We start from the raw sequence: 22,649 nt of genomic DNA, 5'->3' as shown, positions 1-22,649 counted from the left end.
CCACCGCCTTATTTCACATCCCGCGAAGGAGAGACTTTGCAAAGCCCACGCACCCCGTTGGGACGCAGGATGCCGTGCAGGGCGACCCGGGGAGCGAGCCCTGCTGCCCACCGGCCGGTCACACACCGAGAAGGTGGGAAGCAGGGAGCTGAGGATGCTCACTTGACCCCATCCCGCTGCAGCAAGCCTTCCCTGCTGACACTGCCTCGAAACGTCCGCACGTCATAAACACGAAGGCAAAGATGTCCAGCAACAAAAAGCACCACAAGAGCCTTTTCTAGCCACGGCCCTTCAAAGAGCCCGGCTGCCTTTGTTTGCTGCTGCCTGCTGAGGAAGGATCAGGCCCAAGGACCCTCGCAGTGCACAGCGAGCTTGTTTGAAAACTGATCTCAGTCCATTGCCTTCGCTTTTTTATAAAGTGGAAACGGAGCAAAAGGTCTTGAGGGATGCAGAAAAGTCACCGACTAGATACACAGCCTGCAGAACCTCACCAAGACGTGGTGGAGCCTTTGAACCACTGTTCAAATAGGTTTTAAATGGAGTCCCAGGCCCCGATGCGCTGAAGGTGATGGAGAAGAAAATGAACCGAGCATTTTTGAAGGGACTGTGTACTGAGGACAAATGGCTTTTTCATTGATAATGCCAGGGGCTGAAGCCAAGGGATTCATCAGCATGTTTTGGCATCCCGAGGGACTGCAGGACTCTGCCCATCCTCACATTAAATCACGCATTAACAGGAGCAGAAGTGAAAGGAGAGCGAGGCCTTCCAGCAGCTAGAAATCCATGTAAACTGCTGCCGGAAGCACCCGGGGACTTCAGCTTTCGGATCAACACCTTTAGATGAACAGAGAGTGATCCTTCTGGGGTGCAGACACCGGCCTGCAGCCACACCACTGGGTTTGGGTTCTCCCCTGCCCCGCCACATCACCCCCAGTGGGCACAAGCAGCCGAAAGGGAGGCGATGGCTCGGCTCCTGCCCGCTTGTTCCTGCTCTAACTTATCCGCAGCTTTCTCTGCCATCGTGCCCGGCCTGCCCAGGCTGCGTGCTTTGCTCTTCCTTCCCCTCATGAAGCTCCTCTCAGCCTCTCCATCACGTTAATGTGACTCCTGGGACTGAGTCACTGGCATGCGGGAACCCAGGCAAGGAGATGAATCTTGGAGAGACATTAATTAGTTCTGCCATATTCATAAATTAATAAATCTCTCATCTATTCTCCAGATTTAATTTCCCATCCCTGTGTTTTCCCTTCCTGTCACACAAACACTACTAAGAAACGGTGGAAGGCACAAGGGGTGATCGAGGATGCTTCACAGAAGGGCTCATCTTGTACCCTTGCAGGGCTCCTGAGCATCTCCAGAAAATGACGCCAACCTAGGGAAATGCTCCTAAGGCTGCAGGGGCAGAAAGGCAAGAGGAGAAGAAACCCTGCCCTCCCCGTAGAAAGTTCTCCTTTTTTTACAGGGGCTGCCTCGCTGGAGAGCCCATGGCATGAGAGCCTGTTCTATCCACAAATGACAAAGTGCTGGCCTCCTGAAAATGTTTTAACCCGGACACCCCAAATCCCGAGTCGCAAAGAGGAACAGCGGCTGAACCGACCTCCTCCTCCCCCAGAGCCCCCTTGGCAGGGCGACTTCCTACCCCGATTTCTAAGCAAAGCTCTGGGCTTTTTCCTTCTCCCTTCGCAAACTGCCCCTCTCTGAAAGCCGACCCTGCGTGCGGGTCGCGTTTCTGACTCATCACTTAAAGATGAAGCATTCGGGCCCGCTGCTCAGTCCAGCCCCCGTAAAACGATGCTCGGCCTCTTCTGCCTCCCACCCCCAGCTGCCCCTCTGAAGCGCCAGCTGACGGAGGCAGCGCCAAGCCAGCTGTGTTTGGTTTAGGGGAGGAATTTGTGACCCCCTGTCTGACGCTGCCAGACCTGATGCTGCTCCCCATCTCAGCAAAGACAGGGGCTCAGGAGGAGCATCCACGAGCAGCAGCAGGAAGGGGAGGATCTGTGAGATCCCACTGTGGTCCATCAGCTCTCTTCCTTCCCGGAGGCACACACCCCACCTCACAGCCCCTGTACTTGCCAGCCTCGCTTGCTGTTTCTTGCTGGCAAAAAGAGGCAAGACAAAGTGAGGATTCTTGCCCCAAAATACGCGCTCAGACCAGGAATAGGAGCAGGGGTACATCTTGTGCACCAGGACATTCACTGACGCAGACCCAGGGCAAAGCCAATGTTTTCCTCCCTCGTTGCTTCGGGAAAGCAGAGGCAATCCCCCAAAGACAGCACGAACCTATTGTGCAGGCGGCGACCTATATTCTGGCCACATACAGCGGAAAAGCAACAACAAAGGACAGCAGCCCTGCCCCCTGCCCCACTCCCCACAGATGTCTGCTGTCTGCTGGCTAATCCGCCGGGGTAGCCAGGCACCGAGCTCCCTCCCGCCTCGGTCAGCGGTGTCACACTGCAGGAGGTCACGGCGGTTGGCCCCAATCCCTGTTCCCACCCCTATTCCCATCCCCATCCCCATCTCCATCCTCTTTCCTCATCCCCATCCCCACCCTCTTCCTTATACCCATCCCCATCTGCACCCCTATCCCCATCCACACGCGCATTTCCCATCCCATCCCCATCCTCTTCCTCACCCCCATCCCCATCCACACCCCCATTTCCCATCCCTATCCCGATCCCTATCCCTATCCCCATCCCCATCCTCTTCCTCACCCCCAACCCCACCCCCATTTCCCATCCCCATCCCCACCCCCATTTCCCATCCCCATCCCCATCCCCATCCTCATCCTCTTCCTCACCCTCATCGCCATCTGCACCCCCATCCCCATCCCCATCCCCATCCTCTTCCTCACCCTCATCGCCATCTGCACCCCCATCCCCATCCTCTTCCTCATCCCCATCCCTATTCCCCTCTGTTGCCCCATCCCCATCCCCATCCCCATGCCCATTCCCCTCTCGCCCCATCCCCATCCCGCTGCTGGACCCGGCCCCTCTCCCCACCACGAGCATCCCTGAGCATGGCGAGGGGGCTCTGCAGAGCCGGGGGAGGGGGGGGCCATGCTGGGGGAAGGTTTTATCATCTCGGCTCCTGCCATGAGCAGGAACAAAGCGATGGGGCCAGGAATGCAGAGCAACCAACAGCATTTCTATGCTAATGAGCGCTCCGAGTCAGATCCCGCCGCCTGTGGCAAATTGAAGTGAAAATCCAGGCTTGAAAGGACGCAACTTTAATGTCCGAGGAGCGTTGCTGGGCTCCAGCACCGCTCCCGCTCCCTCGGTTTTATTTTTAATTGACTCCTACGAAGCCGGAGTACGCGTTCACCGTTCCAAACGGAACGGCTGCTGCAACCGAAAATCAGCACCGTAAAGTGCTAACAGATAGATCTTGTGCTGCTCACTCCCTGAACTCCATCCCCAAACCTCAGCGGCCTGCCCAGAACAAAGGATGCTCCGGCAGAGCCGAACCCTCGCCTCCCCTCGTGCCTGTGCGGAGGATGGGGCCGGATCCTGCACTACGTGTCCCCTGCACGCCGATGGACGGGGCCGTGCGAGGTGGCGGACAGGAGCAGCCCTGTCCCCCATGGCCTTCAGAACCTGTACAGGTTCTCACCCGCTCCTCCTCTGGCACCTTTACAGGACCTGGCACTCGGGACACCAGCAATATTTAGGGAAAAATTTCAAATCTGCCCTAAGCTGCAGAATTCCCATGCTTTGTTCGGTTAAGGGGACAAGAGACCGACTTGGTGGGGCTGTAAAGGGTGCTGGTCTTCTCTTGGCTTCAGGTGCATTTTTCAGATGCATTCACTGCATCTTTTATGGCCTGAACAACAGCTCAAGGAGACCACGGGTGACAGATGCCAGAGCATGGCATGGTCAGCTTCTCCCAGCCTTTCTAACGACGGTAGGAAGCAGGCACCCGGTGCCTCTACCAGTGGTGAAAAAAACCCAAACCCAGCATCGCATCCCCATCCCCGGCAGTCGCCCTGCTCCCCGTTCTTCCAGTCATCCCCAGCAGCTCACAGCAGTTGCTGCACTTGGTCCGGCGCCGTGCTACAGCCCCAGCTCCACCTCTGCACCCACCGGCACGGCCGGCACCCAGCGCCCTGCTCCTGCAGAAACAAGACCTGACACGGCGCTGGCCCCTGGGGGGTGGGCTGCCGGCCTCCCTGACCTAATCCAGTCGCTGTTTTTTAGCAGGCACGATGTTCCCATCAGCAGGAAGCGGAGCTGACGTGCCGGTGCTTGGTCCCTCTCGCAAACAAACCCTGCCCTCCTACACAAGGCAACCACCAGCTGGCTAAGCCTCGGCTGTCCCGCTGCTTATTCCCGGGGGATGGTAAATCCAGAGGCCTCGCCTTGCAAAACGCACTGGAGGAGATCTCCACGGATTGCCAAAGTTCCTAAAGCGAGCCCAAGTCAGGGTGGAAATGTTGCAAACGGGAGCAAGCGGGATCCTGCGTGGGCACTGCACAGGGGCGCAGGAGCCAGCAGCTGGGAGCGAGCTCTGCCAGCGCGGCGCTGTGGGGTCTGGCGGCTCCCAGCACGGGCAGGGTTCGCCCCCGTCTCCCTGGAAAGAGGCTGTAGCTGGAGGTGAGCAGCAAGTTTTGGAGGTTAGTGTGCCAGCGTCTCTCCAAAAGAAGGGAGAAGGGGAGAAGAGAAGCTCCCCGGGGCCCGGGAGGGGCAGGATGCTGCAGCCCGGCTGCTGGGTGGTATCCTGCCTGCGGCACTGCCTTAGGCTCAGGGCTGGGGACAAGGAGAGCTGCTGGATGCTCCCCTCCGAATGCTGCCACCTTCTAATTTGGCAATGGGCCCCCCAAAAACCTGCGTGCCTCCTCTGTGGGCTGACCTTGGCCCGAAGGCGGCTTTTTGTGGGGAACAGTAAAGCAATGAGCCAGATGGTCTGGCTGCGGACTCCAGGATGCTTCCAACCATAGGTGCCCGCTGCAAACGTTTCTGTCGGTGGCCAGAATTGCTAATGGAGGAATCAAAGCTCAGCTTTTCTCTCCCAGGAGCCTGCGGCAGGGTTTCTGCACTGATGGCTGCGCAGGGCCTGGCTGCCTAACGCCACCAGAGCCAGAGGGAAGGCTCGCTGGGGAAGCCAGGTCCTATCCCTCCCACCTGCATCCATCCAACCACGTGAGCAGACCTGCGGTAAAACCCTGAGAAGGAGCAGGAGAAGGGACACGGCACTTCTTTTATAAATAATACTTCTCCCTGGGTGCCAGTCATTTCAGCTGCTCTGGCATTTGGCAAGGTGGCTCGCTGGGAACCGAGGTGTTTGGCAAACCTGTCACCGAGCAGCGCGCTGCAATCTGAGAATAACTGATTAATTAAAAGCTGACCCTGAGCTTTTTGGAACGGCTGGCCCTATCTGCCTAGCTCTAAAACCAGAAAAAGTGATTTTCGTGTTTCGCCGACCAACCGAATCCAGCTCCAGCCCTCTGATTAAATATTAACCGCTTCGCGCAGACCACAAGCAGGATCCACAGCTATTTATTGCTCCGAAGGCAGCTGCAGCAAGAAGCAAACCAAACAGAGCCAGCCGGGAACGAATGGTGTCGTCCCCACCGAGCCTCCCATGCGCGCCTGAGTCAGCGTGCAGCCAGGAGGCATTTCAGAGCACGTGTCACTGGGCGCAGCGCTGCTGCTGGGGGGGATCTCTGCTGGGAACGCGGGGCCGAGCCACCGACAGCCCCATCCAGGGCTGCTCACGTCAATGCTCTCCCCTCTGGACCCCGCTGCAGAGCTCTGCAGAGCTAGCACGGCTTCAGGAGGGTGAGGTGCTGCTGCTTGGTTCAGGCCTTTTGTTCCCTCTGCAAAGGAGAGTGGTGGCCGTGGCTTGACAATGATGTTTAGGGATGTAAAAAGAGGTGCGAGCGGGGTGGTGGGACCACGCTGAGCGGTGCTCAGCCAGCAACCAGCGCGTGCAGCCGCAGGAATCCGTGCAGACGCCTTCCTGCATGGCTCAGCTTTGAGCGGGGGCAGCGGGGGCACAAGCGTGGGACGTGGGTGGGAGCCAAAGGCAAAGCCCCCAGGCCAGCACTGCCCATTTCGTCCGCCCCCTGCAGCATCCTGCAGCTCAAAGCCAGGCTGCGCCTGCAGCCCCAGCTCGCCCCGTGCCACGCGTGGCTAGGTGATGCTAACGCCGCCCGCGCGCTCCGTGCCATCCTTCGAAGGCTTTTCCCCGGGCTTCCTAGTGTCACCCGATGCCCCGGAGCAACACGACAGAAGGTGATTGTTCCCCTTTTTATTTCTAATTATGATCGGAAATCAAAAAGCAGTTGTGCTCCTGCTTGGGCCCCGAGCCAGCCCCGGCGTCCCTCCCCCCGGTTTCACAGCCGTACGCTCGGGTTTCTGATGCCCAGAGATCAAATAACCCATCACTCAGGGTAAGATATTATCCCCTATTACCAATTCAATGCAAACAGCTCTCCTCTTCCCCGGATTAAAAGCCAATTAAAGAACACTGCTTTTCAAGGGGAGAGGGAGCCGAGGGGAGGACTTTTGGTGTTTTCTTTTCCTTTTGGTCTCTGGCAAGGAGGCGATGTCCCGCCTAAGTGTTACCGAAGAGTTCTCTTCAAATCGTATTGATTTTGCTCAGAATATTTTGGGACCCCTGTCAGCAGAGGAAAAGAGAAACCCGAAAAGGCCAACAACAGAATCTCAACGACTCGCGCTCTAAAATAGACAAAAAGGAAGAAATTTTACTTGCTGGAGGATCAATGGTGTTTGCTTAAGTCAGCAAGTGGTGTTTTGGGTTTCAGACCTGTCTCGGGGCAAGGAAGCCGTACTCTCAAGGTGAAGAGCAAGCTCATAAATCTGGGAGAAGCTTCCAGCCCAGAACATGCTGATTCCCCACTGCAGGGAGGGCAGAGCCAGCAGGAAAAGGGCATTTGCTCTGCAAACAAGGAGCAGGATGAGCGCTTGTAAATCGCGAGTCCCAGGGGAGCAGGTGACATTCAGCCCTGCTGCACTCGGATCTGGGACACGAGAGGAGGGAGGAAGGTGACTTTACGCCAGCTCTACACTCACAAGGGCCACGGGGCTGATTCTCTGCTTCCCACAGCAATCGCTGGGCTACCGGGGCTGTGTTCAGGGCCACAGGCTCGGCTCTGGCCCCAAGTGCCCCGTCCTGCCCCGGGAGCGGACAGGTCCAGGGACACGTCCAGTGGAAACCTTAAAGCCAGAGAAAATCCCCCGGCAGGGACCGCAGCCAGCACGGCGGGCCTCCAGCGCAAGGTACACAGCGATAACTCACTTAATCGATCCCGTTTCCCTAGATTTAGTAAAAACAAACAAAAAGCCTCATCATTGAGAAGCCCCGGCTGCCTTTCCTGCCAGCATCGCACCCAGGTGGGGAGAGCTTCCCCGATGCCTGCTGCCCCCCGCCTGGCTCGTGGGCACAAAAAACCAGGCTCCTGCCTGCCGATCCCATGCACGGCCCTGTACTGGTCTCTTCCACGGGAATTTGGTTCAAAAAAAAGGCATTTAGCACAGCCGTCTGCTTCAGCAGGTAGGCAGGCGACCTGACGAGGTCCTCTGCAACCCGAATTATCTCCTGTTTCCACAAGGATGCTAAAGCGGCGCACAAACATGTCTGTCTATCTGTCAATCTGTCACTTTGCGTTCGCTTCATTTTCGTCTGTCACACATTAGCCCGGATCTCACCGTCTACAAGCAGATAGTTATTTGTTGCTTCCTCTTTTGTTTGCTTTTTAAAAGCCATTTCCACTCAAATTATACACAGCCACGCGCGGATACACGCATCCATACGCAGACAGCAGCGAGCCACTTCCTCCGGCCTCTCTGCTCCGGGCTTATTTAGTGCAAAGGACCAGGGAAAGCTCTGAGCAGGGACCCTGTGTGTAAAACCCCACGGCCAAACTCTCCCCAGCCTCCTCCAGCTCGCTTTCGCCTCCGGTGCCGGGGCAGAGCAGGCGGCCAGGCGGGGCGCAGCTCGCAGCCCGCTTGCCAGCACTTGCCCACCTGCAGACGTGTTCCCCTGCGACCGCAGGCTTTGCATGGCGAGAGGAGGGGCCCCAACGCAGCCCGGCACGCAGGAACCCCAAATCTTGCTCCCACCGCCGGGGCTGAGCGCGAGCACCGATGCCGGAGACGTCCCCTGGCTCAGCACCGCACCGGTGGCTTCAGCCTGGGGAGCCACCGTGGACAGAAAGTGGTGGGACAGGGACAATGCCACGGCTTGTAGGGCACAATGGGACCAAAACGGCTGCTCCCTGGCTGGGCGCGTGCCGATATCATGCATTGTGTCGGGGATGGGAGCAGGATGGGAGCAGCGGGGGGAGGCAGGGGCCGGGACGCAGGCTCCGTGGCTGGATCCCTCCCTCTCCCCTCCGTTTCCGCCCAGGAAAAGGAAGACTTCTCCCTGCCTGCGTTATTTTCCCGGCGTTCCCCCAACCACTGTTGCTGGTGAAACCCCATCTCAAAGCCTCCCCGTCGCCATGGCAATGGGCCGAAAATGAACAGATGGTCCTGGGCAGCCGGAGCCCACCCCAGGGGGAGCGGTGCGGGGCCGCGGCCGTGCACGCCTCGGGGACAGTGACGTGCCCACGGGGGGACTTGTCTGCTCCGCTCCCGAGGGGCAGGAACCCTCTGGGACCCATCACCCATGGACTCCCCATCCTATGGGGTGAGCTGGGTGCTGCCAGGCACGTGGAGCATCCCCCTGCCCTCCCCAAACCTCGGCTGCGGGGATCACAGAGCAGGAGGGCGCAGGGCTCAGCTGGTGCTGGGTCTCCCAGAGGGGTTCAGACTGGGATGGGTGACGATAAAACCAGGCTGCTAATCCCCCTGTGGATTACATGGGACCGTGGCACGAGGCTTTGGAGCCGCCGAACACCCAGACCCTCCCGGAGGTACCCAAAAATCCCGGACTACGTGCGGGAAGGTGCGCGGCACATCCCCCTGGCATGCGGGGAGGATGCATGGGGCCAAACGCTCCTCCCCGCGCCACGCTGCTGCCTTTCCCGCGGCCCTGGCACGGGAATGGGGCTCCTGGCCTCGGGGGGGGCCCGGCCCGGCCCAACCGGCTCCCAGCCCACACCCGTGAGAAGAGCCGGGGCCCGTCCTGCCTCTCAGGTGTGGCCCTGCGCCTCCGGGCTCCCGCTGCTGCCAGCCTGGATGCGGCCGGGAGGAGGGAGCGGGAGGCGCTTGGCAGACTCCAGGCTTGGATGGGGGTGTCTGCAGCACCCCCAGCTCCTTCCCAAGGGGTCCCCTGGGATTTTGGGTTTCTGCTGGGGGGCAGACCCCTTGGGAGGCTGTGGTTTGTGGCACCCCGAACGTGCTCGGTGATGAGAGCAGGTCCCCAAGCAGGCGCAGCGCTTCGCCCCAGCCAGCCTGGGAGGCCGGCGACAGAAATGGGTACAAACCCCAGGTGTTTGGGTTCCTCCGCCACCAGAACCCACGCCCTTCCCAACAAACAGCCAAACCCAGCCTCCCACGGCCAGCGGGCTCCCGGCCCTCTCACCGGGCTTGGCTGCAAGAGGGAAACGCGCAGCCACAGCCCCCAGCGGAGCGGAGCGCGGGGCTGGCGTGCCGGCCCTGGAGCTGCTCCAGCCCTTTCTTCCCCAGCCCGGCAAGCCCTAAAACCCACAGCTCGTCTCTGCAGAACAGGTTCGGCACAGCAGCAGCCGTGCCAGCTTCCCACGCAGCAGCACAGCCCAGCCTGCCCCGCACCCCCTGCCCCAATAGCCCTTCTCTTTTTTTCGCCCTGCTCTCTTCCTGGATCAAAGCTGCCTCCCCTCCCCGTATTACAAACATTATTCGGCTCGGAGATAAGAAGCTCTCCAGCAGCTCTTTATTAACCCCACTGGAGGCAGGAAGAAGGCAGCGAGGAAGGACTCGGCGTGGCCAGGACAGAGACAAATGGCCCCCAAAACACCTCTGCAGCAGAGAGGCATGTGCGGGTTTGCCTCTTTTTTTTTTTCCCAGCAGGTCTCATGGGAAGCACGGGTAATAATTAACAATTATCGAACTTTAAACTTTCCATTCCTCTCTCTGTCCCGACAAGGCTTTTGTAATAACTGACCAGTGTGGAGCTCTGCCAGCCTGGTGTGTGGGGGCAGCAGGGGGCTGCAGCAGGATGCTGGGGCTCAGCCCGCTGCTCCCTTGCTTTTGCACCGAGCGTCTTTGCACCCCTCACCTACCATCAAACCGCCCCCCAGGTAATGACTGCAAACCAGAAGTGACCCAAATGCAATGCTGGCGGGGCGAAAATCAAAAGGCCTTTGAATGAAAGCGAGCAGGGAAGCCAATGGACCACGTCCTCCCACCTCCACAGCTCCAACCCATGCACCACGCACTCAGAAACTGGGTCCGGCCTTTGCCCTGGCAGATTATTTGTGCAAATTGTGCAAAACAGTTCTAAAATCTAAATGTCTTCTAAAATCCCTGGGCAAGGAGCTGTGTGATCTCGACTGCTGGGGAAAATGGCAGAATAAAGGGGAGTCGCCTTCCCCCGTGCTTTTTAGATGATCTCCTGCTCGAAGGGAGGCACGTGGGCACGGCGAGGCGCCCTGCAGATGCAGGGTAGGAGACGAGGACAGCCAGCAGCGGCTTTGGACAAGGCAAGGCACACGGAGGTGAACGGAGCTAGCCAAGGATATTCCAGGGAGCTTATGGCAAAGCCAAGAAACGCTGCCAGCCCTTCTGAGCTCAGCCTGCCTTTGCCATCACCTCCAGGCCAAGCTTTCTCTTGAAGTAAAAGCTGATTCACGCCCGGTGGAAGTCGGCGTGAGGCAGCCGGTCCGCCCGCTGCCAGCGAGCACCACGGGCCTGCAAGGTGCTCCGCGGGCACGGCAGCGCTGGGACGTCAAGGATGCAAAAAATATACATACATCTAAAAAGTATGACTTTAGCCTTATATTTCTGAGGTGAATTTAGAGCCAGTGAAAGGTCTCGGATCGATATCAGCAGAGCTGCGAGCTGGAGTCCTCCCCTTAGCCGCAGACAGGGCACAGCTGAGGCAGCATCTGCACAGGCAGCCTGCCCACGGCCTCCGCCAGCGGGCCTCGCTCCGACCTTGCTGGGTCGCCTTGAAGAGCAAGAGGGAAACTCCCCCTCCTTCCTTCCTCCCCCTTCCGAGCAGCTTTTGTTCCCCAGCACCATGAGGAGATGGCTGCCGGGTGACTTCACCCGGGTGTGCTCTGTCTGGAGGAGAGGCTGCGTCCGGATAAACCCCACGCCCGCCCAGATGCCATCCTGCCCCGTGCGCAGCCAGTCCCACGGGGCTCAAGGCCATTTCGCAGCATATTTTGAGGCAAAAGCAGCCCGAGAAAGAGTTTATTTACCTGGCTGGCTCTGGCATGATGATCTAATACAGATATACCCAACTTCTGTCCTGTCACGGCAGCACATGTATACAGCCCCATGCCCAGGGACCTTTGCAAAACGTGTTGTGGGTTCTCCCTGTACAAAGTCAGGATCAATTCAGCTGCCAGGCTTTGTCCACGTTACCCCTGCTATTTGGAATTACAGCAGGCAGACAGACTACAGCCTTCACTCTGTCTCCCCATCGCTTGTCATAATGCAACCAAAATCCTGCTCGCTCGCTCCTGAGCGCTCCTCAGGGCGCTCCTCGCTGCCCTGTACAAGGCACCCAAGGGCTGCGGCCAGGTCGGGGAGCACCCAAGGGTGGTGCCAAGCACTGGGCTGAGCCCCCGGCCCCGCAACTCCCCCCCGTGCCTGCAGAGCCTGCCCACCAGAGGCCACACACATCCCACACCGAAATCTCGACCGATTTACGGAGCCGGGGTGATGCCCAGCAGGCGATAGGCAGAGCACCTGGGATTTGTTGGGCATTATCAAACAGCGCAGGGCTGGATTACCCACACGAGGCAGGGATCGGCAGCCCAGACCTACTCGCCTCCCCAGAGCCTGGCCATAAACAAAACTTAAATAATTAGAGTGCTTGGGCGGAGATGCAGCCTCTAAGTATTCCTAGGCTCACGCAAATAAAGGAAATAAATTCTTGGAAGGTGCCAGGCTGGATGGGGCAGAGGGAGGCTCATTTTCCACATCACTTGAGAGCAGCCGTTATAAATCTCGCTGAAAGATGCACCTCCCCAGGCTAGCGATATTTTTAAACTCCGGGAGAGAGGGGAGAGAAAAAAAAACACATTTTAGTATTTACACCACAGGCGAAAAGAGTATTTAAAAATCAGGATACATTTTTGAAAGTCTGTTCCTGCCATGCCAAGGAAGAAAGAAAGAATATTCTTTCTAGAGAGTGATAGGTGGAAAAATCAGCCCTGGAGAATTCGTTCCTACCCCCATCCTGCTCTTGTAGGCTGCAAAGTCGAATTCCCAGCAGGACTGGGGGCTGGGGGGCTCTCCCACTGGCAACTTTGTGGTGCACCTCCCAGCTGGATCAGTCCCAAAGGCTGAGCAGCTCCTCTGAATCCTGGGGGGTGACTCCGGCGCTGCCCCCGCTTGTGCCTGGGACAAGGTCCCAGGGGAGAGGAGGTGACCCGGCACCCCCACGGGATCAGCAGCCAGGATTACTGGGCTGGGAGCCCGAGCCTGTAACCAGACGCAGCGGGGCCAGGCGCAGGGACCTGCTGCTGGATGTCGAGTGAAGGACGTGGCCCTGGAGCCGGCACAGCCCCGCGTGGTGTCCCCCCCCCCGAGCAGCACGTCCCAGCCCTGCTGCGTGGCAAGGCCACCTGGGCTCTGGGGCAGGGGAATGCAGGCGGCACCCTGCGCTGAATCACCACGCCAGTTTTAATTTCTGATGCTTTAATGTCCCTGCCGGTTAGCGTTTCCTTCCCTGCACAGAGCGGGGAGCGGGGCCGGCTCCCTTTTGGGCAGCCGTCTAGGAAATCCCGTCGGTGGCTGGCTGAGCGCAGGTGGAGCAGCCCTGCATGGCCACACGCAGTGTCCTCAGCCTTGCTCTCTGGGTTCCTGAGGATAAACCAGACCCTGCTGGAGCATCCCCATCCTCTGCAACCGCTGCAGCGCTCCTCCTGCGTAACTCAGCCCCTAATTGCCCCCGGGTCCTCGGGCTCTGACAGCATTCCCCTTTTTACGAGCTGTGCTCTGTGCAAGCCTCTCTCCTTCCCATCCCTCCCACCTCCTCCCAGGACTGCTGCCATCCTCCCAGGAGGATCCCATTCCGCCCGTATCAAAGGGATACACGAACACACCCATTAGACATCAGAGCACCAAGCAAATCCCCAAACAAGCCGCCTCTCGAGATCAGAGCGCGCTGCAATCATCCCTCTGCAAGGAGATCCCACTAAGTCTTGCCCCGTCCCTGGGATCCCGCTGAGGTAGGTTTGGCAAGCTCAGACCCATCACCAGTAAAAGTCTGCACCAAACTTGCACCAGAGAGCTTCAGGCCTCGTGCAGGTCCCCTTGCAGCACGCAGTGGATGTCCAGAGGCTGTCCCGCATGGGGTGCCCTGCCTGCAGGAGGGCGCTGCTGCCGCCTGGGTCTCACGTCCCCCTGCAGCAGGAGCTGAGCTGGGCCGTGCTGCAGGTGTCCCGAGCCATGGCAGCACGTCCCCTCCTCTGAATACCCCCGGGACCCAGGGGAAAAGCAGCACGGGGAGCCGGGAGCGCTGCCCGCGGGCTGGACGTGCCCGCGCTGGGGCAAGCACCGGGGCAGAAGTGGTGCTTGCGTGTCGGTTCACATGTTGGTGCACGAGTGCCTTTCATAACTGTGGCCTCAAAGGGAAAAGCCAGGAGCTTTTTCTAAAGGCTTTCGTAAGAAACCATGTGCACTCTGACACAAGGAGCGGAGCACTTGGCTTTGAAGCCGTGACGATCGGTGTCCTGCAGGTCTCCATCCTGGGCTCGCTGGGACCACCCTGTTCAGCCCCTAACCCCCAGGTCTCAGCCCCAAAATCCAAGAACATGAGCTCATCCCTCCAAAGCGAGATCCCCAGCTCCAGCGTGTCCAGCAGGGGGGGGACACCACAGACTACAGCACCCAGCAGCACTGCCAGCAGAGCCCAGAGGGGTCCCGTATCCCATGGAAACTGCGGCAGCTGATCCGAATTAGGAGATGGCAGGGATGCTGCTGTGCGACACGGCCCTGTCCCAAATGCCTATAAATGGGCACAGCCTCGCTTCCCCCCCGCGTCCCCAAAAAGCTGGCTGGTGCCGAGCCCCCGTGCCGGTGCCGCTGATGATGGGAAGAGCACGAGCAGCCCCAGCACCCACCAGCTCGTGCCGTCGCCTCCGCTGGGCTCCGCCAAACCACGACAGCCCCAAGTGACGCAGGCCTTGGGTAGGCGACACGGGCGGGAGCAGCGGCAATGCGAGGGCAGCCTGCGTGCTGGGAGCCCCTTGGAGCAGGGGAGATCTTTTTCCTGTGCGCACTTCCAGCCCCTGAACAGACTTTGATTATCCATCCTTAACGTTTCCTCCAGACTTAGCTCCCCCAGGCTACGCAGACCATCAGCACAAGGGCTCTGGTGGGGAGGTGACTCAGGGTTGGGCTACAAGGGGTCTCAGTGCTTATTACCTAACCCAGGAAAGTCAAAAAAAAAAAAAACAACAACATTATACACATCTCACCATGAAAGAAGTAGCCATAACTTGATGCAACTTAATTCCCCAGCGCAACCGATGTGTTCCTGACTGCAGGCTTTGCAAGGATATTTCAGGTGCCGGCACCAAGGTGTCCCCCTGCCTGCCCTGGCATTTATTCTGTGGGCATGCAGCACACATCAGCCTACAAAACAGCGGCTCTGGAGCTGGGAGAGCTGGGGCTGCTGCACTCCAGGACCACCTCTCTGCTTCTCGCCCCTACCCAGGGGAGCACAAGGAGAGGTCTCAAGGCAGGGGGACCTCCGGCAGCGCCGTGGGTTTGGGCTAGAGGGAAGCTGTGACGCCACGGGGCGCTGACAGCTCACCCAGCCCCGGACTCTGAGCTCAGGCAGTTTGTTTGGGCTGGTCAAGGACGGGCAGGGTTCATTCCGCCCTCGCTGCTTGCCCCTGCCCCGAGTGCCGCCGTGTCTCACGCAGGCAGCACCGCGGCGAAATATTGAGCTGCTCGGCACAGAAACCGTGAGAAGACGGTGACGGAGATGCTGACCTTTCTCCTCACCTAGCCAGCTCTCTGTGTTTGCCTCCAGTAATCCCCGCTCATCGTATTAAACTCTCCCCTGGTCTATGACTTCTGCCCATCAGGGACGGTGCGTAACCCCGCCTTTGCTAGGACACTCGGCACAACATCCTCTAATCAAAGGGCTCTGCTTGGGCTCTTGAGCCCTATCAGCCTCTCCTACATGTTAGCATCGAGTCCTTAGCCAGAGCTCTGCCCCCAGACCTTCTCCTCGGGCCATCTCTCAGTGAAAATGAGCACTGAAACCCTTCCCAACTAGCACACCTCTCAGTCCAGGGGTATCCCGCTGGTGGATAAGAATTGAAAGCTGTTTCTGCACAACGTGGCCACGGACCCTCCATCACGGCAGCCCGTGCCGACCCCCCGACAAGGCTGGGTTTGCTCTCAGGTGGCCGCGGGGTGCTCGGTGCCAGCCCCGTGCCTCCCACACAGCTGCGCCTTTGTGCGCGGAGCCGCCCTCGCCTGTCCCCAGCGCGGCAGGGCTGGATGCTGGCCACCAGCTGCGGGCTGCACGGCCCCTCTGTCCTGCTCCTGCCTGCGGGTGCCTCCCTCCAGCATGGGGGGAGGAAGGGATCTTCCATGGGAAAGGAAAAACAGGCTCGAGCTCGGTCCGATTACGGGGTTTTCCCAAGTAGAAAGAGAAGTGCTGAGAAGAGAGATGGAGGCAGAGTCCTCGTGGCTAACCAGGCTTGGGAGCACCTTCTGTCTCCGAGCCAGGTGGCCCATCTGGTACCTGCCGCTGCTGCGAGGCAGTGATGTGATTTGTGGGCCTGTCCCTAACATTCCTGCACGGTCGGGAGCAGACGGAGCCACTTTGCCATCTCCTGCAGTCGGGAAGGCACACGGCCAGCCCCGTGCGGTGGTTTTCGGTCACCTCCTTCAGCACCTTCCCTGCCAGAGCAGGGGAATGGAGACGAGAAGCTTCAGTGGGTTGGGTCCAGCCCCAGCACGCCACGGCGAAGCCAAAGGGACCGGAGACGCTGGCCAGGTTCCCCCCAAACCCATGCCACATGGGGCACGAGCAGCCTGGGACGGGCACACAGCAGGGACTGCAGCTCGTGCTCCCCCTCTCACGCCAGCAGCTGCTGCTCGTCTGCCTCGGGACCGCTGCAGAGCCGAGAGCCGCTGCAGCTTTTACGATGCCAGCCGGTATAAACGCTGCATCAGCCCCAGGGACGAGGAGAAACAGCGAATGGACAGCAGTGCCTTAAACTCCTTGGGTGCCCATGGAGGCAGGGAGAGGCAGAAACGGCAGCAGAGGGCATTAACACGACTCGGTGCTGGGAACGACAGCCCCTGAACCTGCAACTTTCACTTCTCCCCTGTAAGTGCGTGACACAGTGGGAAGGCAGGACCTGAAACCCAGCAAACAGGGGCACGGTGAAAGGCCAGAGCGGTGCCTGTCTGCCTGCCCGGGGCTTTAACTTGCAGATCAGGCAAATCTGTCCTTCCTCCTGCGGACAACACTTCTGCATTTGGGCAGCTCGGGCAGGAGTTCCTCCTCTGTCACGGATTCCCCACGGAGCCAGGCTGGTTTGCACGCTCGGTGCGTCACCTTCACCTGGCCTGAACCTCCCCTGGGAGAAGCCGAGGAAACCGAAAGGCCAGGAGGGTACCTGCGGCTCAACAGCAGCTAGAGGGAAAGCAAAGGAACGTTTCACGGGAGGCTTCGTGCTTTAGTTAAGCAAACGTTCACCTGCAACATCGATCTGGGTTCGGTGCAGAGCTCTGAATTCTCTGTGCTGGGACGGCGGGGCTCTGGTAATTAACACCGGAGGTGTCTCACGTGCAAACCGGGTCCCAGCTCCAGTGGCTGGCGGCACCAGCTCACCCTGCATCAGCGCCGCCCTCATTTAATGACGTGGTTTTGCATGCAACATCTCCAGGGGCTGTGCGGGTCGCAGTCCCTGTGTCCCTCTCTTGCTTTTCGCACTGCTGCGCCTTGCTGGCCTGCGAAAATGACAGCAAGAGCCTCCACAACCTTGAGCAATGATGTTGCGAGATGCAAACCTCTTCTCAGAGGCCTGAGGACCGTGGCTGTCCATCCGAGGAGCGAGCAGCTCCTCCCTGCAGCACTCACTGCAGCCTTCTGCTCTTCCCAAAAGTCCTTCTCCCGGGTGCTGTCCCCATCTCCCCCCGGGGCTGGTGGTGCTGTGCAGCTCCCCGGGGTGCTGCCGGTGGGAAAGAGCCTTCTCCTGGCTTTGTGGCTGCCGTGCCCGCCTTGGGATGGGCTGTCCCCGCTGTCCCCAGCCTCAGTGGCCCGAGCAGAGGGCGCGGGGTGCCCGTGGACGTGCGGGCCTGGGAAGCAGGTCACGCCAACCGGCTCTTCAGGTTCCCTCCGTGATTCAGCTGAGGTGTGCGCGGTGCCCAGAGGATCCTTCGGGTGCCTCCCTGCAAGCTCGGCATCGCGGCCGGCCCGGCTGCAGCCCAGAGGAGGGGCGACGCGAGGAGGGATGCGCCCGGCCCCGCCGCCACCGGCACCTCGTGGGCCACCAGCTGGCTGCAAGCACCTGCCTGGCGCTAGCCACGACGTGGCGATGCCCCCGCCTTGCACAGCCCTTTGCAAACGGGTCCCTGTGCATCGGGCTGGGGGCTCTTGCTTGATTAATGCTGCTGGTTGAGAGAGCAAGGAGCACAAACCACGGCCGTGCCCCGGCTCTGAGCACGGCTGCTCGGGGGCTCAGCTGGCTCCCAGCCTCGCTCACCAATTCACGCCGGGTGAGGACTCGCCGCGTCGGTTCCACTGCAGCGAGCCGGGTTTAATGAGAAAACATCAGCAAAGGGCACTGCCTCGCTTCCTGACATAGCCTGGTGCTGTCGTTTTGGAGTTTCAGGAGGACAGAAACAGATAAAAATGAACAAAGCAAAGGCCGAACAAAACTTTGGCGACTTTTGGCCTTCTGGAAGCTGGTTCGGGACATTAAAGAGAACGGACTGGATCCTGCAGCGGCACGCTGCGACTGCTGCCAGTGCCCTGAGAGCTGTCCCATGTCCCCAAAGGAGCCCGCCCTGCAGCTGCAGCCCCGTCTGACCCGAGGCCCGGGTCAGCCAGTGCCGCTTTCGAGAGCCGCGATGGAAAAAGCCCCACGCCACGGCTTCCAACACCTCCCCGGCTCTCCCCCGCTGGGGATCTCAAAGCACTTCGCAGAGAAAGACTCGCAGGGCCCTGCCCGAGCCCGAGAGGCGGCCGGCGATGGCAGGCAGGAATTTGTCCCCAGCCAGAGGGGACAAAAACGGGGCCTCCGCTCCTCATGGCTGCACCCCGAGCTGCACCGAGCTTCCCACGGGGGTACACGGGCAGATTGTTAAAGCCTGCAGAGCGTAAATCCAACCACAAGTGTTCGTAGCCTCTGACAATCAGCTGGCGGGGCTCTTCCCTCCCCAGCACCCTACGGCTTTACCACGGCCCCTGTTCGCACTAACACCTTGCCACCCCTATCCCACAGCCATGTGGGACCTGGCTAGGGGTCCCAGGCGGGCAGGCAGGCAGACGTGCATGGAAGGCTGCAGGAACCCTGCTCTGAACCCTTTTTGGATGATGGAGACAACTGCATTGAGCACGATTTGTAAAGCAGATTTTTATCAGGGGCTCCTTACAGCTGCTACAGCGGGCAACTCCTATTTCCTTGTCAGCAGCGTTGGCAGAAAGGGGAAGCGGTGTGCATGGATGGGGACAAAAATCAAATGGCATTGATCAGATGGGCACAAGTGTTTTCCAGAAAGCCCGTGGTGTCTCCTGCCTTCCCCTCATCCTTCCGGTGCTAGGTACCAAACAGCATTTTCCAAAAAAGAGTCCGCAGCCACTAATTCACTTCTAGAAGAGAATCCTAAGTTACCCTCTCCCCTTCTCCTTGATGAGCAAGCCCGTCTGCGTTCGGAGCTCACATATGGCTCGTTACATGTATCATATATCCCCCCAGCTTCTTTTGGCACAACACACTGCCAAACCTGCCTCGGTGTGCCATCCAGACCCGAACTTCAGCAAGGACCATCAGCACGGGGTGGCTTTGTGCAGCGCCATAACGTGCTGCTCCCTCCCTGCAGCTCCGGGATGCCTCCACAGAAGCCCCCGAATGACTGGGAGGGATGAGTGAACGAACGCGTAACAGAGCACCAGCCAGTCCACAAACGTGCTGCAGCCACCACCAAACTGGTCCAGCCGAGAGCGGCGCCCGCGCAGGCTGCAGGGCACCCCGTGATCCCGCCGGATGGGGTCGGGAGGGATTTTTCCTACCCGTGCCCTTTGCTTTTCTGGGTGCACCCAGCGCCGGCTCGCTCCGGCAGAGCTGTCAGGGCAGGACAAACTGCCGGGCTACCGCGGAGTGGCAGGAGACGAGATTGTCTGAGTGCTGCCAGTGCCTCGACAGCAGCCAGAAATAGAAGAGGTGGGGAGAAGAAGTCTCCTGTGGCAGGGCAAGGTGAAATGCCAGGCTTGCCCCCGAGCGCTGCCGGTGTCTCTCCTTGGCGGAAGCAATTCCTGCGGGGATTTGGGGGAGGATAAACCCCTTCTGGTTAACCCGGCACAGTCACCGCAGCGTCACTGCAGCCCCAGCGCCTTTCCCAGGGCCGTGGGGAGGGTTTTGCGCACGGGGCTGCCTGGTGGAGGGGCAGGAGGGAGGGAAGCCCCTGGCAGGAACTGCATGGAAAGTTTTGAGCCTCCTCCAGAGCTCAGCCAGGCACCTGCCTGGAGCACAGAGGAGTGCAGGGAGCCCGAGGCTGTCCCTTCCATCACCCCTTTTTGCAATGCACAGCAGATCCCTTTGTACTGGCAGTACAGAGGCATTACCCAGACCCGGTTTCTCTTCATTCACCTTTCCCCTCTCACCAATCCGCCTGGTTTCTTGACCAGCCAGCCCCCATTTCACCTCTGCCTTCACCCATTTTAGCCGGACCCCCCCGGCACTGCGCTCTGCCCACCTCCCGTGCCCGGGGTGATGCCACCTCCAGCTCTGCCACCACCCGCAGCCCCCGGGCCCTGGCGTTTGCCCCGGTGGCCAGAGCTTTGGCTCACACCCTGCTGCCTGCAGCCCCAGCTCACAGCCCAGCCAGCCTGGCCGCTCCTCTAGCCCCAAGAGAGGAGGAACAGAGGCAATGCCCCCCTGTCCTCACCACAACTTCTGCAGACACAGGCTGTCCCTCGCCCCTGCCCGGGGGTGGCACACGCGCCCGCTGCCCCCGCTCCAGACCCAGCCACCCCCAGATCGCCTCGAAAAAGCAAACAAGCGTCCTGCTTTCGCCTCCCAGCTCATTCACAAGCCTTGCAAACCCGAAGTGCTGGTCGCCCTGCCATGTGAACATTTCCACAGCCCTCCAGGATGGCGTTAACCCCTTCTGCATGGTAGCAGAAGAACCCACCCCCACCCCCCCCCCCCCCCCGGGGCACGTTATCACACGGGTCACCCACCCGCTGCTGAGAGCTGGGCTGGAGCCCAGGGCAGCACCGAGCCCCGGGTGGGGACGCGACCCGAATCCTTGCCCATCTCCTCCTTTCCAACAACCCCAACCAGGCACGCCAAGCACAAAGCAAGCCGGGGAAGGTCTGAGACCTGGGAGCAGCCCGGCCCCTCTGCAAAAGGGCCCGCGGGAAGTGTGTGTGTTGGGGGGGGGTGGGGGGGGGCACTTTGGGGACGGCTGAAACCTCGCTGTCTCCTCCCGAAACATCTGGGCTCAGCACCCAGCCTCGTGGCTCCCTTCCCCGGGCAGCCTGGCTGCCGTGCCTCGCCAGCCGTTCGCTCGATCCCAAAAGCAAAAACAAAACCGCCTCGGCTCGCAGGGCCGGGGAGCCCGCTGCCTGCAGCTGCTTCCCAAACAAACCATCGCCTTGTTCCTCCCCACACCAAGGGGGGGGGGGGGGGGGGGATCCGGCCCCGACCCCCTCCCACCCCCGGGCAGATGCATCCACACCTGCTCCAGAGGCGCACCCCAAAAAGCCTCTCCCGTCCTTCCCAGCACCCTTTATCCCCCCAAAACCCTCCCTGGGGGGGCTGCCCCGATCCCGCAGAACCCCATCCCGGAGCTGGGGGGGGATGGATCCGGCCGGCAGCGGCTCACCTGGGGAGAGCGCGGCCGCCAGGATGCAAACTCCGATAGTCCACCAAGATGCAGGGCAACTTGTGTGCAGCTGTGAAGCCATGAGAGTTCCTTCCGAGAAATGGGCGAGGGGCGGTCTGGCAGCGTCGCTGGGCCCCCCCCCCTCAGCCCTCCCCGCCCGCGGTGCTGCTTTAAAAAAAAAAAAAAAAAAAAAAAAGGAAAAATGGAGGTGCGGGAGGGTAAAGGGGCGGTGAGGGCGGCAGGAGAGCAGGCAGGAGGCTGGGGGGGTCCGGGGGGAGCTTGGCACATCCGCGGGGTCCCCGGGGCTCGGCGGGGCGCGGTGCTTTCCTCCGGGGAGCGAGCACGTCCGAGGGGCTGGCCGGGAGGGGAGGGGAAATCCGCCAAAAAAAAAAAAAAAAAAAAAAAGATGGGATAAAAAAAGGAAAAAGGTTAAAAGAAAAAGGAGAAAGGGGGGAAAAAAAAAAAGGAAAAAGGGGGAAAAGGGTAAAGGAAAATGAGAAAGGTTAAAAGAGAAAGGAAAGGTAAAAAAAAAAAGGAAAAGGGTTAAAAAAGGGAAAAAGGTTAAAGGAAAAAGGAGAAAGGTTAAAAGAGAAAGGAAAGGTAAAAAAAAAGGAGAAGGGTTAAAGGAAAAGGGTTAAAAAAGCAAAAGGGTTAAAAAAGGTTAAAAGAAGCAAAAAGGGCTAAAAAAGAGGGGAAAGGTTAGAAAAAAAGAGGAAAAAGGGGGGAAAGGGGTTAAAAGAAGAGGGAAAGGTTTAAGGAAAGAGGGAAAAGGTTTAGAAGAAGAGCAAAAGGTTAAAAATAAGAGGGAAAAGGTTGAAAATAAGAGGAGAAAGGTTTAAAAAAAAGAGGAAAAAGGTTTTAAAAAGAGCAAAAACCTTTTAAAAAAGGCAAAAAGCTTCCAAAAAAAAAAAAAAAGACCGAAAAGCTTCCAAAAAAAAAAAAATTAAATCGGGGGAGGGGGGGGGGTTGGGGGGGGTGTAAAGCAGCCGAAGAGAAGCAGGGAGCAGCCCTGGGCCGTGCCGTGGCTCCGGCGGCGGGGCTGGGCAGCCCCCGGCCGCTGCCTCCGCTCGGCGGGGCGCCGGGAGCCCGGCGGCGCTCAGGGGGCCGGGGCCGGGGCCGGAGCCGGGGCCGGGGCCGGGGCGAGCCGGTGGCGGCGCTCCATGGCCGGGCGAGGGGCTCTGCCCGGGCTCGCAGGGCACGGCCGGCCGCTTGCACACGCAGCCGCCGCTCGCGCACACACGCACTCACACTCACACGCGCGCTCCCGGGCGGGGCGGAGGCGGCGGCGCTCGCCCTCTCCTCCGTGATGTCAGTGCGGAGCCGAGGGAGGAGGGAGCTGCGTTAACTCTTTGCCTGCTCCGCAGCCTCCTCCCGGCCGCCCGCGGCTCGCCCGGGGCCGCCCGGAGGCCGCCGCCGAGGCCCGGCCTCGCTCCTTGCCTCCCGGCCTCCCCTGCAGCCTCCTCGCCGCTGCCTTTTGTTCCCAAAACGGGGGGGAAAGCAGAGGCTGGG

At 59.8% G+C, this 22,649-nt stretch overlaps 1 protein-coding gene across 1 annotated transcript in view; it reads right to left on the bottom strand.

Annotated features, from left to right (window-relative positions):
- Positions 1-22,046, bottom strand: part of LOC118252481 (nectin-1) — a 55,528-nt gene extending 33,482 nt beyond the window's left edge. The window contains exon 1 of the mRNA XM_035555779.2: positions 21,141-22,046. Within this exon, the coding sequence (XP_035411672.1) occupies positions 21,141-21,222 (82 nt within the window). The 5' untranslated portion in view covers positions 21,223-22,046. The remainder of the gene's footprint in view (positions 1-21,140) is intronic.
- Positions 22,047-22,649: the final 603 nt, after the last annotated feature.

This window comes from Cygnus atratus, chromosome 22 (genome assembly GCF_013377495.2).
Source record: "Cygnus atratus isolate AKBS03 ecotype Queensland, Australia chromosome 22, CAtr_DNAZoo_HiC_assembly, whole genome shotgun sequence".
Lineage (NCBI taxonomy): Eukaryota > Metazoa > Chordata > Aves > Anseriformes > Anatidae > Cygnus > Cygnus atratus.
Note: the sequence above shows the minus strand (reverse complement) of the source record. Positions and strands in the feature narration are given on the sequence as shown.